The following is a 17,028-nucleotide window of genomic DNA, read 5'->3' on the forward strand; positions in this document are numbered from 1 at the left end:
CTGTTGTACCAATTTAATAACAGGCTAGAGAAAATGTTCCAAATCCACTGAGTTGCTCATGAAATACCCTCGAGAAAAACCTATCCATATCTCAGTGAGAGTGCAGTTTTCATCGAATATTTTGCCCCCAATTAAGAGAATGTGCAGTATTAATGGGTCATATAATTATTTTAAAAATGTTGTCTTCTGAGGCAGCTGTGTAAGCCAGCCTACTTGGCTGTGCAGTCTCATGTTGGAAGAATTACCACATTCTTATGGGGTCTTTATCCATTAAGACCATGTTGCTAATGATCTCTGCTGCTAAAGGAAGTGATGTGCTCTCAATACCATATATCTGTTCCAGTAACTAGTCAGCAGGAGATGGGTGACTGGCCTTTAGCCACAGAACAAAACATATTTACTGCCCCAATAGGACACTATTATATAAAATTGATTACTGTGTAAACCGTTTGGTATGCCCCATTACTGTTGCACATCTCTTCTTGTTAAAGCATCAGCGCAAAGCAGCAGAACAGCAGGAATCTTATTTGTCATGTGTTCCTTGCTAATGATACAAACAAACTTTGAGACGGATGACCCTGATGTTGCCTTTCTCTCACTCTTAATTTAGCATGGCGCCTAAGATGCATTCAGTGTTTGGCTGCTTTGAGCTACATAGATTGTGAAGGCATGCTATTTTTAATCTCCAACATTAGTTAAGTCTTTTGAGGGGGTGTACAAGCAACGACGGACGGCTCTGTGCGTATGTTAGACGTATGCTGATTAGCTCCGCTCTGATAAGTGGAGCTCATTGATTTCCATTCATTTAAAACACTCTCTTCGCTTCCCACTCGCTCCCATTTTGTCTGAAACCAGGGTACATTAAAAGGTGTAGCGCTAAATGATGGATAAATCCACTCGAATCCTCGTATTCAATTAGAGGGTCCCCAGTGCGTTTTTTTAGATGTCATGCATTATGTCTTAATAGCCTGAAAACACTCGCCACACTCTGCAGGATGTTCCCCATCCATCACAGTCATGAATCGTTTTCCTTGATGATAAAGGTGAGGCTGTGCATAATGGATGTGCTGCGCACATATGTACTCAGTCACCTGCAAACCTGTGCTCTCTAGGGTGAATACTAAAACTGACCTCAAATGTTGTCTGTCTGTGTTCTGTCTGTGTCTCTCTGCAGGGCCCTTACTCTGGGAAGGGCGCCTGTCATGTTTTCTTCTCCATGCTTCTGTTCTCCTGCTGCTCAGCAAGGGGGAGCGGATGTGCCCTGTGAGTTGCCGCTGCGAAGGCAAGATTGTTTACTGCGAGTCTGGCGCCTTTCAAGACGTCCCGGAGAACATCTCTCTAGGGTGCCAGGGTCTGTCCCTGCGGTACAACAGCCTCCTGTTGTTGTTACCTTACCAGTTTGCTCACCTCAACCAGCTGGTCTGGCTCTATCTGGACCACAATTCCATCAGCGTAGTGGATAGACTGGCCTTCCAGGGACTTCGTCGGCTAAAGGAACTAATCTTAAGCTCTAACAAGATTGTGCAGTTGCAAAATGGCACCTTTGAGACTGTCCCAAACCTACGCAACCTTGACCTGTCCTACAATCAGCTGCAGGACTTGACACCAGGGCATTTCCATGGACTTCGCAAGCTTCAGAATCTTCACCTGCGATCAAACAACATCAAAAGCATCCCTGTCCGTACGTTTATGGAATGTCGGAGCCTGGAGTTTCTAGATTTGGGTTACAATCGCCTGCGGACTATCACTCGAACGACCTTTCTGGGACTGCTCAGGCTGACAGAACTTCACCTTGAACACAATCAGTTTTCCAGGATTAACTTTTTCCTATTTCCACGCCTCTTAAATCTACAGGCTCTTTATCTGCAATGGAATCGCATACGGACTGTCGTCCAAGGTTCGCCTTGGACTTGGCACACCTTACAAAAATTGGATTTATCAGGCAACGAGATTCAAATTTTGGATCCTGCTATTTTTAGGTGTTTGCCCAATTTGCATACTCTCAATCTGGAGTCTAACAAGATCAGTAATGTGTCCCAGGAAGTGGTTTCATCATGGATCTCCATTAGCACCATCAACCTGGCAGGAAACATATGGGACTGTAGCTCTAGTATCTGCCCTCTGGTGTCTTGGCTGAGAAACTTCAGGGGAACTAGAGATGCCAGCATTATTTGCAGCACTCCCAAATCTCTTCAGGGAGAAAGAGTCATGGAGGCAGTGAGGAACAACTCGGTGTGCGAGGAGATATTTACTGTGGAACCGACCACGGAATTAACACTTCTTTTGACTACTACTATGACAACTCTTTATGTGACAAAGCCACCCACAACCACCACTACAACCCCACGCACCTCAACTAGACAGCTTTCCCAAGTTACTCACATACAAAGACTCACCCCAAAAGTTGTATTCCCTGTTCAGTCTGACAAAGAATTCCTAGCACCTCTAACAGTGACGCCTAGCACCCTACCCTTCACCCCCGAACCTGAGTTTGAGCATATGACCTTCCACAAGATCATCGCGGGCAGCGTTGCCCTATTTCTCTCTGTCTCATTAATCCTATTAGTGATTTACGTGTCGTGGCGACGATACCCTAACAGCATGAGGCAACTCCAGCAGCACTCTATCCGACGCAAGCGCAGGAAAAAGACTCGAGAGCCTGAACATAACATCAACTCACAACTGCAAGAGTATTATCTAAGCTACAACCATGCCAATGCAGAGACGATGGACTCTTTGGTTAACGGGGCGTGCACCTGCACCATCTCGGGCTCCAGAGAGTGCGAGGTATGACCTACCATTAAAAAAACGCATTCTCTGCACCGGGGAGTCAGAGGTAAACTTTTTTAAGAGCATGACTGCCCATATAATTCTTTCTTCTCCTTGCACTGTTGTTACTTTGAAATGCTCACATATATGCACGAGTAGTGGAATAGTTGACCTAAAAACTAAAATTATCTTTTTATTTATTCACCAGGTCATTTCAAACATGCATGTTGTTATTGTTTTTCCCCAAATAAGAATCTTAACACAAAGATTTTTTTTCATACAAGAATAGCCTGTCAAGCTGTAAAAGAACAACTTCCCATTCTCTTCATGAAATTAGCATAAATGCAGTCCATCTGACTCGTGCACTATATTCCAAATATTCTGAAGCTTTAGTTATATAAAGAACTTTTTTGGTTTTGCTATTTTTGGAGCTTGACAGACATTGCCACTATGACTGTTCCCTGTGTTTTAACTCTTTCCCTGCCAGAGTTTTTTTAAAAGTTGCCAGCCACCGCCAGCATTTATGATAATTTTCACCCAGAATGAAATATGAATTTTCTCGTATGAATATCTGACTATTCAATATATCAAAAGAAAGAACAGACCCACATGCTTTTAAACAAAAAATAATAATAATTATAAAAAAGCAATATATGAGCAAAAAAACTGAAAAAAAATTGCGTTTGTCAAAGACCACATCCAGATCGGATTCAGAACGATGATCAAAACATGGATGAAGTAGATCAAGTCCATTAACACCCCCTAAGATTGCACAGTCCTATACCTCGTCCTGGGTCGACATTTCATCCGGTAACATTAGGCAGTTTTGATTTATATGCTGTTGGTGATCGCGTTATTTTACACATGCATCTGCTTACATATGATATTGCTTGTTTCTGCTGCTTCTTCTTCGCATGTGGTTTGATCAGAAGATTCAGTTCTCTTTCAGAAGATGCCTAATAGCACCCCCTACCACATTACAGTGAAAACACGGAAAGCTGGACATTTCCGTCAATGGCTGGGAAGCGTTGTCTCACAAATTACGAAAATCGTGAAAGGCGGGGAAAGACTTAAAAAAAACTTCAAAAGATTCCCGTTGCATGTTCTACAGAAAGAATAACAGCATACATGTTTAGAAAGAGTAAATAATGGCAACATTTAGCATTTTGGGTAGTGCTTGAATTGATGGGAGGCTTTTGGACCCCTCCAAAGATTTATACTGTAAACAGTCCACACCCCCGTTATGATCAACACTGCACAGGATGATAGTCACTATTAGGGAAAAGTATGAAAGTAAATCAGTGGTGGTTCACAGCAACAGTAAAGGATTGAGGCTGCTCACTGAGATTTAAATGAGAATTGCAGGCTTTCCTGTAGCTCAAACAGTAGAGCGTTGGTGCTTGCAACATCAAGGACATGGGTTCGATTCCCAGGGAAAGCAAGAACAGATAAGAATGTAAATGTGTACCTTGAAATGCAATGCAAGTCGTTTTGGATAAAAGCGTCTGCCAAATGCATAAATGTAAATGTAAATATGTCTTATCGTGACAGGTAACCGAGCAGCATCTGATCATGAGAAAATCTCCTAATCTGCAAGCAAGGAGCCAAAAGTGGGATGTTAGGGATGTTAGAAGTCAGATCAATCAAGTCAGAGAGTATACAGTATATATTAACTTTAAATCCTGTTGTTTATCTTGTAATCATATGACCTCCCGTTAAATGGAAAGTCATACTACTATACTAATAGACATCACAACACCTGAACCAACCAACCAATAAATAAATATATAACTAAGACTCACTGGTTTTAAGTGAGCTATCCCTTCATGCTGGAGTGGTTAGAGCCGTGGCAAAGTGACTATTAGAGCATGTGCTCATAGAACAATCTGTTCTGCTACCTTGTTTCATACATTGACAATTGAAAACTTGTAAACAAGTTCATCCTTTGACCGCCATAGTAGTTCGTTCAATTTTACAACCCTTGAGTGCTTTTAAATTGGCTCTATAATTTTCTCTTGATGGTCTCCCTCAATTAAACCTAATTCATAGCAAACAATCCCAGCAGAGTTCTGTCATCTTTAGTAGCCTTACAGAAACTAAGCCTTTTGACACGAAACAACACTCACAATGACATTCTTGTGAGTCACTATTATCAGTCCTGTGTTTATCATGGAACGAGAAGGAACTGAAATAGCGTTCAGTAATTATGTACTTAAATTATGGAGCTTTATTTTACAAAGCGTTATTATTTTATTTTTCTAGATGCATTATGCTGCATGACTACATTCTTTGCCCTTTTACCAGTACCAGCTGTTTGAAATCAATGTACATATTCATGTTTTCCATCACCTTTAAGTATTGCCTAGTCTTTCAACTCCTGCTTGGGGCTGCTACATCATTTATTTGATCACTTATTTGGTGCTCTGTGTTGTAATGGTTCATCACGTGTTAGTTTTGACATTTAATGAGCGGGAGTACTCATTTATGTGTGTTGTTATTTATCTTCTTTTTTTTTTTTTCTGTGTTTTTGTCAAAATGACCTGGCTCTTAATCTCTCATTATTTTGGAAAGCTTTTAAAAACCTAACCAAAAACTGCATGACATTTTTGATGGGGAAGATGTCTGGCCTATAATTTTACCTTGTAATTGTAATTTGACACAAAGCACAGCAATTGTAGATCACACTGGCTGGCTCTATCAAATCCTCACGGTACTGTATCTTTCAGGCTGAAACACTTTTCTGCTGTGCACCACAGTGGTTCTCGACTGATGGGCTGTATGAATAGGGTCACAGAAAGGGAGTGCAAAAGATAAAAATAGGCTTTTCAATTGAACATGGTCATTTAGTGTAATTAATAAGTAATGCAATTTATCATGCCTCCTAATACTCATGTGAATTCCGTAGTAAGGGATTTTCTTACCATGGAAATTCAAGCCTGAAGTATCTCAGTCTAGCTTTTGCGAGTCTGCAGTCAGACCAGACCCATATGCTTCTATTATATCCTACATAAATAGACATAATTGCTGAGGACTTTAGGTCAGGGTTGCACTTTATTTCGACGGTCACTTTTAGACACTCTACTGACAACCTTGTAACTACATGTCAACTAACTCTCATTAGAGAGTTAGTAGACTGTTAGGTTAGGGTTAGGTGTTAGGGTTAGTAGAATAAGTTGACGTAATTAGAATGTATTTTGATATTAACCCAGACAGTCTACTAATACTCTTATGATAGTTGACATGTAGTTGGAAGGATGTCAAAAATCGACCATTGAAATAAAGTGTTACCTAAGTCAGTGATATACTTGATTTCTATATTATTGAAAAACAGTCTATTTAATGATATGTTGACTTCTAAAGCGACTTTTGAAATTCAATGGTAATATTTTCATTAGATGATTTTTCACAAATCAATTAATTTAATGTATTAATTAGCATGCTTAAATTGATGCACAGCCCTATTTACAGTCAAAGTAACTAACCACATTATTGTGCATATAGTTAAGGCAGGGCAATATATAGGTTTATTAAAAGGAAGAAGAAAACACTTCCCATTCTATCAAAATTATATTTCTGTGCTATTTCATTTGTGTATTACAATCTAGCCAAATTACACAGATGCCAAAATGAGCAGATGCATGAAATGCCTTCATCCATGAAAACCACAAATACACTAAAATTACACATTGTAAGTTAAATATCTGCAAAGAGCATAAATCCATTGCAATTCAGAAGACTTTTAGAAACTAAAAACTGAACTTGTCCTATTCCTATCCCATTCTTGACGCCCAATGCAGCAAAACCAGCTGAGAACCTTTGCCTTAACTTGTCACCATAATGATGATGGTGATGCTATACTGGCTTGTCTCCAAAGTGCTGATGTGTGACATTCAGAGAATGTCACATTTTACTGTGCTTGATAGTTCCATAAAGATGTCAATCATTTTCCCACCAGCCTTAAAAGCTCCCAAATTATAGAAATATACAGTGTGGCATATGCTTATGCATCATGCTGAAGGCATTTAGAACTTATACCTTATCAGTCATTCATCTCTCTGTTCACCCATTCAAAAATTGTGTATGTTTTTTTAGGAGGCTTGAGTATTTTAGGATCAGTACTGTAATTATTAAATGTAACACCATGGGCAGAATAAATTTTGCGTTTGGGTAAACATCATATTCACATGCTGTTCATGTGCTAATTTTTCAGTAGATCTCCCGTACGGTTGACAGTTCGCAATTCAAAACCAGCTGTCGGTCCTTTATGTTTTGATTCATTAAGACAACATGGTGGAACAGGCATCTTGAATTTTAAAGGCAAATGTCTTACCACTGTACATCAAGCTCTATTTTAATCTGTACTTCAGTACTGTGACTAACTTCTCCAATCTTCTGGTGACCCTTTAATCGAGATTGTTTTCCTAGTCTTTCAATGACACTTCCACCTTGGCTTCACACTTCTAATCTCAGCATGAAATTGCTCATTTTCGGATCCCCGCTGAAGGTTCCTTAGTGGATACTTGCTTGCTTGTTTCTGTTGCAGATAAGGATGCTTTGTCTCCAGAACCATGAAGTGAAGTGAACTTGGGAGTTGTAATTCTGAGCTTGTTTTTTAGACTGAATGCACATCTCTTCGGGCAATTTCAGGTAGCGCGTTTTCAAGGTACATACGCAGCAGGTCGTAGGGTGACCAGACGTCCCGAAATTTAAGCTGTTGTCCCGAATCCCAAATCCGGCCCTAATTGTCCTGAAAATTATACTAAAGCAAAATCTTGAGTAGTTATTGTCTGATAAAACATTGAAAACTGTCCTTGGAGGTTGAGTCATCATTGGCTGTAGCATCTTTTTTGTTTCTTTTTATGGAAGTTCTACAAAGATACCGTAGGCGCGAATTTAGATATGCATTGATAAGCTAATTTTCATTCATTCGTTTCGTTGACATGGCTGGTGTACCGGAACCCCAACACACCGCTAAAAAGCAAAAACGTCTCTGCAGGAATGAGTGAATATCTTATAACATACAGTGCATTTTTTTCATTACCGCAGTGAGAACATGGGTGGAAGAAATGGCTGAATTATCCAAAAAAGGCATAATTTTCTTCATGCAAAACATCATTTATAAACAGTGTCAGGTAAGTTACTCTAAAAAGGAATTAGCCTAATAACTAGCTACTAATTACATCTTCAACCATTTAATTAGATTACTGTCTAGTATTGCATCTCTAATTACTTTCTAAATCCCTTATCAACCTCAACCACTTGAACAATACAAAGATAGGCATGAAAATGTTCTTTTAATTCTGTCAAATAAATAATATAAAAATGCATAAAATTATTGAACTGACCAAAGTATTTAAAGGAGAAGGTAACATTAAAAACATACATTTTAACATCAGACATTAAATTTTGATATTGATATTTTACACTATTGTTTTATATCGAATTTTTCTACAGTATTTAATACATCAGACGTAACTGTAATTACATTACATTACATTACAGAAAGATAAAAAGTAATTCCTTACTTTACTCCATTATAGTAAAAAATTACTTAGTAATGTTATTTTAAAATCCTACAGTAGCAGTATTGATCAAAACTGGGAAGCTGTGTGAACAGGCCTACTTTGATTGTGATTGTGGCTCATGCTGATCATTTAGGCAACAATGCTATCAATGAACTGATAACTCCATTTCCTGCAACAAACATGCCTAATAATAATAATTGTTCGAAATTTGCACTCAGAATTAAACTGCACGCCGCTCTTCCCATGAATATAAGCCAACGATGTTTACACAGACATCACGTTTATGAGCAATCTTAAAACAACAGGCTAAATGGATGAGATGAAAGACGAAGTGTATTAATAGACTGCGGTTGGCACATTTTTCTGAGCCTGCGGCGTTTTCCGAGGGAGAATCCAGTGCTTGTTTTGTGTCAGGAGCCTGCAGACTGACAGATCGGAGTGAAGATACTAATATTATGCATATGTGCAATACATGGGAAATGGATTGTGCTGCAAGGTGAAGAGGGATTTGTTTCATGAGCTGTGAATAATCAAATCATAAAGATCAATGTGAATTAAAAAAAGGGTTTCTGTATCAAGATTTCATATTTAAAAAGTAATACTGTAGTGAATCTGCAGTGGGGTTTTGTGACTCATAACTGTCAAATAAAATGTGTTGAATTATGAGGAATATTAATGGCTTCACATTAAAAATATCAACCTGGGTTGTCATATCTTGAGGAAGCCATTCATATGAACACATAATATTGCGTATTGTGTGTGTGAGGAGAGAAAACATTACAGATAATCCAACAATTCAGTGCATATTATTGCAAGGAAAAAAAAAGTAGTAAGAGTTTTTAATGTTTTTTAAAAGTCTCTTCTGCTCACCAAGGTTGCATTTATTTCATCAAAAATACTGTAAAAACAGTAATATTGTGAAATGTTACTACAATTTAAAATAATTTTTTCTTATAGAATATATTTTAAAATGTAATTTATTGATCAAAGCTGAATTTTCAGCATCCTTGCTCCAGTCTTCAGAGTCACATGATCCTTCAGAAATCATTCTAATATGATGATTTGCTGATCAAGAAACATAATATCAATGTATGAATAGTGAACAGAAAGTAAAAAAAAAGTATTTGCATGTATTTTAAATGTATTTTTTTAACAGTTTTGATAAGTGCATCATTTTTTCTCACTAACCCCAAATATTTGAATGGTATTGTACATTATCCATTATAAAAAGCAACTATGTCATCAAGCCCTCTTATTTTTCAACCCCTCCTCAATCTGTCTTATACAGAGACCATTGAATATTTTCCTAAACAGTGTTGAGGAAAGTTACTTTTAAAAGTAATGCATTACAATATTGTGTTACTCCCTAAAAAAGTAATAAATTGTGTTGCTTGGTTAGTTTTTATAGAAAAAGTTCTAGGAAAAAATGTGAAGGCCCTTTCATACCAAAAGTAAAAATGAATAAGCCTCAGGCTGAAGGAAATGCAAATTTATGAACAGCTCAAACAAACCTTTCAGCAGTGCTGCCATTCTGGATGACAGAAGAATGTTCAACACTTTTACTTCAGCAATTAAAATAAAACACAAATGTGATGTTTAACTCAAATCATTTTTGCTCATTCGTATGGTTGAATTGGGGGTTCTGCCCAGGAACCACAAACGTAGAAGGAAGAGACTGTGTGATGAAGTGAAGCGAGTAAAGGTGTGAAGGTGTAATTTATTTACAGTGCATATATATATATATATATATATATATATATATATATATATATATATATATATATATATATATATATATATATATATATATATATATATATATATATATATATATATATATATATATATATATATATATATATGTGTGTGTACACACACACACACACACACACACACAGGTGCACACAAAAACCTAAAAAGTACCAAAAAAAAGTAAATTAAATTAAAAAATAAAGACGAAAAAATCTCCAAAACGTAACCATAGTACACAAAGTTTTGCTTCAGGCACCGCAGTTGCACTCTCGCTCCGACTTGGTTAACAAGTCCTGATTGTGAGTCTGGCCTCCCTTGTGAGAAGGCCAGACTTTTGCTTCTTTGGCAAGCACCCATTGACAGGATATGTTTAAGTTCTTACCCATTACATTATACACACAAAACGTTCATCAATCAAGATTGAAAGATTGAAGAATCCCCCCTAATCACAAGACAATGGTTTCACCAGTTTTGGCGGCACTGCGCCGGCGTGAACCAACTATTACGTCAGTCATAGCATGCGCTCTTCGTCTGCTCTGTTTGGCCGACGCAGCGTTTACCCGCCGAAAGCCCGACTGACCATAAAGATGACAAAACACAGTTCTTTTTGTTTATATGTTCTAATTAGGGGTGTTTTATCTCTAGTAGTTCATATCACAATAATAGACCCATCATTTAAACACTGTAATTGCACAGCAGTGCTGGTCTACGAGTGCGAGTACGAGTCTACGAGTCAGAAAACACGAAAGAAATGTACAGAAAAATGTGTGCAGACAAAATCAGTCATTTTGTTGTTTTTTTGTCTAAAAGTAGTATTTCACAGAAACAAGCCTAGATATAAGCAGTTCTTCTCATGGATATCTAGTTCACTTTCCAACAACAGCCTCAAACAATACACAGGAGTATCTTTCAAATGTTTGATGCACTAATCTGGAAATCTTTTGCCAATGCACTCATTGTATCAATGCGGAGTCGTCAAGGTTTCTGTACTTGCTGTAGCTCTCGCTTCTCCTGACCTTCTGACATAATGCAAGCATTTCTGTTTCTCCTCCAACATTTTTTCTCCATCAGTTAAAGATGGCATATGCACATACAGTATGCCTGCGCGCACACACACACACACAGTGCGTCTGCAGAGGTGCAGAGTTTGAGGGACGGTTGAGCTCAGAGGTTAGAGGTAGTCCTCCCTTATTAAAGAAATCCATTGGCACAATCGCTTCATTACTGCCCTTATGGTCTCCTCTCTCTCTCTACACTCTTTAAGGAGTGAGAGAGGAAATTAAAGTGAGCAGAGAAGCATAGAGCAGAATCCATCTTGGATTAAAGGTGCAGATTAAAAACAAACTGTGCGGCTGGATGTGAAGGCTATTTATATCACACTGCGATGAGACTTCATCAGAGAAAGGAAGAATTTGTCTGAACCCTCGACCCAGTGGCTAATTAAACAGAAGGGTAATTTTCAGATATGCAGTTCCTTCAGAGTTTTCTCTTTTAGTTTTCTTTCTTCCATGGAACACAAATGATTTTTTTCCATGAATGACTGGAATGTTTCCATTCAATAAAAGTGAATGCTGTAGAACATAATAATGTGCTGTTGCTTTATATTCTCAGGGCCTATAATCGACTAAGTTCTTTTAGCTTATTTATAGAGACATTTTCACAAATGCTTGCTGAACTCCTGCATTTTGATAAGTAAAGAAACATTTTGTCAAAGAGAACCTTTGCCTACCGTTCGTCATTCGACAGATGCTATCAAGCTCCAAAAATGGGAAAAATACATTACATTTCCATATACCACATTTCAAGTCGTTTGAAGTCAAATGACAGCGTGGTGCTCATACTGTCATTTTTAAGTTCAACAGGCCTCGTCCTCATTTACTTTAATTGCATGAAAAGAGCAGCTAGGACTAAGAGCTTTTGTGTTTCACAGAAGAAATAATGATTTTATGACAAAAAATAAAAGAACTACTACCATAGAACTACTACTGTAGAGCTAAAGCACACATTACCCGGTTAAGGCCCGATATACTCATGGCAAAGTTCTGTTTTGTTCTATGCCTTTGGGGTGAAAAGAAGTTCGAAATAGGTGACCAGCAATATTCTGTTGGCGAACATCCCAACACCACCCACGCTGCTGAAAGCGACGTTTAGATGAATCTGTAAATATGTGTTGTGCGCTTTCCTTTCAACCACAAAAATAAAAGTAGTAAAAAAGCGGCAGTTAAGAAAGCAACTGATCATAGTGATGTGGACATGTTTGCCTGAGCTCCGCAATTCGATTGTCCAGTAATGTCACGTCACGTTTAGTTATATAGCATGTTATAAAATAGATTGTTTCAAAGCATGCAGCTTTACAGTATCAGACTTGAAAAAACAGTGTCTGTGTATATTTCAATTAGAATTACAACTTCAGTTTCTACTATAAAGTGACTCTCCACCAGTGAATTCACTTGTCTGACCTCGATGGACTAAACAGAACAAATGAACCGGAGAAGATTTCCACGTCAAAGAAGGCGGAGTCCCAGAGCCACACCTATCTATTACATCATCGCCACGGACCAATGGTAGTTCGATTGTGTTTACCAGCCAGAACAAACTTTTCCGGGAAGTTCGCTTTGGCAAACTGTTTAGAGCTTTCTTTCTAAATGACATCACACCAGTTTGTTTTTCGATTTCGCTTGAAGTATATCAGGGCTCTCAAACTACAACAAAGCCTACCAAAATGTGAAGTATAAAAGCACGCCATGTTGAACACTGTGACAAGATCAGAAAATGAAAAACTCAAACTTGAGGCAACCGACTTGGAGAAAAAAAGTTGTTCTGTGCTTTAATCAAACATAATATAAAAAATTCTATAAACTTAATTACAATAAATGTTCTTTACTAGTGGATACAAATTCAATATGCTTGCATTTTAAGTTTAACATATTATCAGTACATAGTGATGTTGAACTTTGTTTGTTTGTCTAACCTGTATAATAATAATAATAATAATTGTGGTTTCGAATATTGATATTTTTCAAGTTATTGCATCGAAGTTCCAGTTGTGTGCCAACACTATAGCACAGTATGCTAGTATTCCCTTTCAAACCAGCTTCCAAAATCCAAACAGCATTGAAGAAACCAAATTGCAGTCTAATCAGCAAGCAAAAGAGTCTTTCCTGCAGAGAGCTTTAAAAGGTCAAAATTCTCTCTCAGTTATCAATACGCATGCAATTGTAGAACTTATTTAACTTGATTCGGTTATTCACAGCTAACAAGCTGTTCCACATGTTGCCCTCTTTCATAAAGGGGGAACTTAAGTGCAGTTAAACTTTTTCTTGAAATTTCCCCTCTGAGAATGTCACAGTATTGTGAAGATATCACCATCTTTCCCAGCAGATGCTTGTCTATTTTTTTTTTTTTTTTAGCAATTACCAACATTTGACATATAAAAGTCATTCTCCTGCTAGTAATAGAGACAATTATACAGATCCAAACCCTTTACGGCCCCTCTGGGTGTGCATTTGCATACTGCCATCACAGTCATCAAAAAGGAAATTGTTGCATGACCTACATGCTCCTTTCACTCCGCAGGTTTTTCCCATTTTCATGTTACCTGATGGGAGTATGAGTGAATATTGTGGGTGGGTGTGTAAACGGCGTGCCCAAATACATGCAATCACCTCTGGGATCTGATTCAAACTGGTATAATGTAAAACAATAAACTAGTTACAAATTAGGTATGATTGCACCATTCTTCTTATCAGACTCTTTTATTATTGTAAATCCTCTCCCGTTCATTCCGAGAGGAAAGTAAAAGAACTTTCTCACACATCTTTTTTTCTTTCTTTTACATGTTCTACATGTGTCATGCTGTATAATACCTTAAAATAACCATAGAAGTAGTCTGTGTGATTTGTGCGTTATATCAAGTCTTCTGAAACGAAACGATGCTTAGATTATATGGCTCCATTTTTTGAGTTTTAGAGGGGAAGATTATAAATCTCTTCCTTGCACATGCTATCATTTGACTTCAAAAGATTTGGAATATATCACATGACAGTAAATGAAACGTAAATGAAGAGCAATAGCATGAAAGAGTCATATTTACCAATTTAATGGTGTCAAGTTTGTCCATTATGAACTCTCGTTGTGTAGCAAAGAACTGCATGAAGATTCTTCAGCCACATCTGGTACATGTGGATTCAACACGTAAATGTATTTTCCTAAGGAATTGAAACGTCTGATGCATGTCGACATATAAAAAGACTAAGAATTACATACATAAAAATTCTATAAGACTCTTGAGCTATGAAAGATATTTTTAGCTTTTTTTTTGTCTCTCTACTGTTCGATTCACTTCATCCATCTGCCATATAATATGAAATGTGTTCAAACCTAGCCAAGTGTGGATGTTGACATTTTTATTTGTCATCATAAGAATTTATGTGGCCCATCAGTTAATTTGCTTCACCGCATGACTCATGATTCTATTGTACAGGCGGAGGTAGAGTGGCCATCAAGATTTATATGTGCGCACGTTTATGTGTCACAGTGTTTGGCTCACTTCTCTTGGAGCTGCTGTCCTCTGTTCACAAGGGCTGATAAATCAAGGGCAAGTTTGCTTACAAACACATGCACATGCTAACACGCATGAGTGCAGACGTGTGTGGAAAGGGCAGTTAGGCTAGGTGCATTTATAACAATCTCGAGCTGGCATTATGATAATAATTGCTATTTTGTATAGACATGAGTACCTCTGATGGACAGGCTCAATTAGAGTCTCTGAGGAAGACTAATCAATGATAAGGTGAGCGCTATCCATTCCCTGTCTGGAAACCTCTATTGCAGGACTGATGAGGTGCAAATTAAAAAGCCATTAGAGAAGCATCTCCCACCACGGGGAACATGAGTGAGTCCCTGGCTAAGTCGTTATCTCTGAGGTCTGAGTGATTTATAACAATCAAAGAAATCTCAAAACTCAAGATAAAACACACACAGTCACACACACAGTTGTTTAGCAGTAAACACACATATCCTGACACACTCCAGTGGTGCTTATATGAGCAATAAGAGTTTGAATTTGGCTCACAACAATTATACTCCTCCACATAATGTCCTTTGATTAGATAGATAGATAGATAGATAGATAGATAGATAGATAGATAGATAGATAGATAGATAGATAGATAGATAGATAGATAGATAGATAGATAGATAGATAGATAGATAGATAGATAGATAGATAGATAGATAGATAGATAGATAGATAGATAGATAGATAGAAAGAAAGAAAGAAAGAGTGATGGATGGATGGATGGATGGATGGATGGATGGATGGATGGATGGATGGATGGAAAAAAAAGATAAAATTATAGATAGATAAAATAGATAAAAATTACATAAAAAAAATTGAACTTTTGACTTTCTTAAGTTGTTAAAGGTGCATTGCGCAAGTCTCTGAGTTTTTGCAGAACTATGCCCCCTCTGGCGACAAGCGAAACTGCAACACTGCAACTGAACGCGCATGACGTCACACCCAGTCTCAAATTCCGACCCGAATCCCTCTTATTTATTTTACTGTACAGGATTATAGAGGCAATCGCAGTGATCAAAGAAGGGCTCATTCAGCCCATCAGGCAATTGTTTAAGCATGTATGGGTTAGAAAAACGGGTATTTTTAACATGAAATGTTGCGCAATGCACCTTTAACATATTATGCATGCATGTTTCCTGCACATAACTGTTTTTTAAATATGCCTATTTATTCAATATAATAACACTAGAAACAAAGTCATGCTCTTGCTTGCTACATCACCATATTCAGCTCAGGATAAACATGGAAAATAAATCCCACTCGCTCAACTTTGTGAGACATGAAAGAAGATTTATTCATAAGCTCAATAATTACAACTCTGTGGAGCCCCGCGATTGAGAGATTAGACCCCTACTGATTTTGTTCCTTCACACAAAATGAATATCATATATTCAACTGCAAAATATAAACAGCATGTAAACTCCCCCATTTGGCACATGATTACACAAAAAGATTGTTGGCTGGATGAAAGGACATTGTAGGGAACAAACTGCACTTTTCTGAGCAGACGTGGAAGCGCTGTAAATGATCTGTATGCATAACTCACACTGAGTGCAAAATGGCCCAGCATGCATGGCTTCTTTACCAGAAGGGACCGTTTTAATGCTTAATTATTATTTTAAACATGAAGAGCAGTTTGCCACACAGCATAGGTTACTTTCTATTTGAAGATGAGCGGATGTGAAACATGTTTATGTGAATTAAGTGAACCGTTCAGCTGGCGAACACGGCATTTAGAAGTTAATTGGAAAAAGGCATGCTTTTTAAAAATGTTCCTGGCTGCATGAAGAAAGATACCAAATATACAGTTGTGACAGTTAATTGATTCCTCAATGAGAGTCTAAGACTGCATAGCTCGATTAAAAGCAAAGGATTGTTTGCACAAGAAACATCATCTTGGGAACGCTATCAAATTAAACACATTTGAAAGCTAATTTGTCAGGCTGCATTGAGTCTGGGTGTAAACAACATGCTTAGTGCATTCCAATTGTGCTGGAAAAGTGCCCATTACAATGCTATATTTGTTGTGTAAACCTAATTCCTTCTTGGTTGTTTTCACAGAATGCATACACGTATCCCAGACCGCTACCGGGGACCTGGATGGGAGACATCCCCACAATTCACTGAGGGGGCCCTTGAGAAAATACACCACTGCCCATTATGATTTGCAGTGGCTCAGATAAAGCCTTTCCTGGATTTTGCTTCAGCGCTGAGAATTTTCCAACACAAAAGGAGCGGAATCTGAAAAGAATTAGGCTGGATGGGCGGCTAATTTGGGGCCCTTTCAAAAGTTGAGCAAGTGGATACGGCATCAATTTGACACCCCGTCCTCGAGTCGAACCGGTTTGGTAGTCACTTCGACCAACAATAAACGTCCCCCACAATGGGGCTGGCAAGCACGCA

The 17,028-nt window shown here is 38.0% G+C and overlaps 1 protein-coding gene across 1 annotated transcript in view; it reads left to right on the top strand.

Moving 5' to 3' along the window:
* The window catches only part of lrrtm4l2 (leucine rich repeat transmembrane neuronal 4 like 2), a gene marked incomplete at both ends in the record, with an annotated part of 72,533 nt that extends 55,781 nt beyond the window's left edge, over window positions 1-16,752 (top strand). Inside the window, 2 exons of the mRNA XM_081348564.1 lie at window positions 1,175-2,787; window positions 16,687-16,752. Coding sequence (XP_081204690.1) covers window positions 1,175-2,787; window positions 16,687-16,752 — 1,679 coding nt within the window. The remainder of the gene's footprint in view (window positions 1-1,174; window positions 2,788-16,686) is intronic.
* Between the last annotated feature and the right edge of the window lie 276 nt (window positions 16,753-17,028).

The sequence above is a fragment of the Scardinius erythrophthalmus genome (genome assembly GCF_964197995.2).
Source record: "Scardinius erythrophthalmus genome assembly, chromosome: 20".
NCBI lineage: Eukaryota > Metazoa > Chordata > Actinopteri > Cypriniformes > Leuciscidae > Scardinius > Scardinius erythrophthalmus.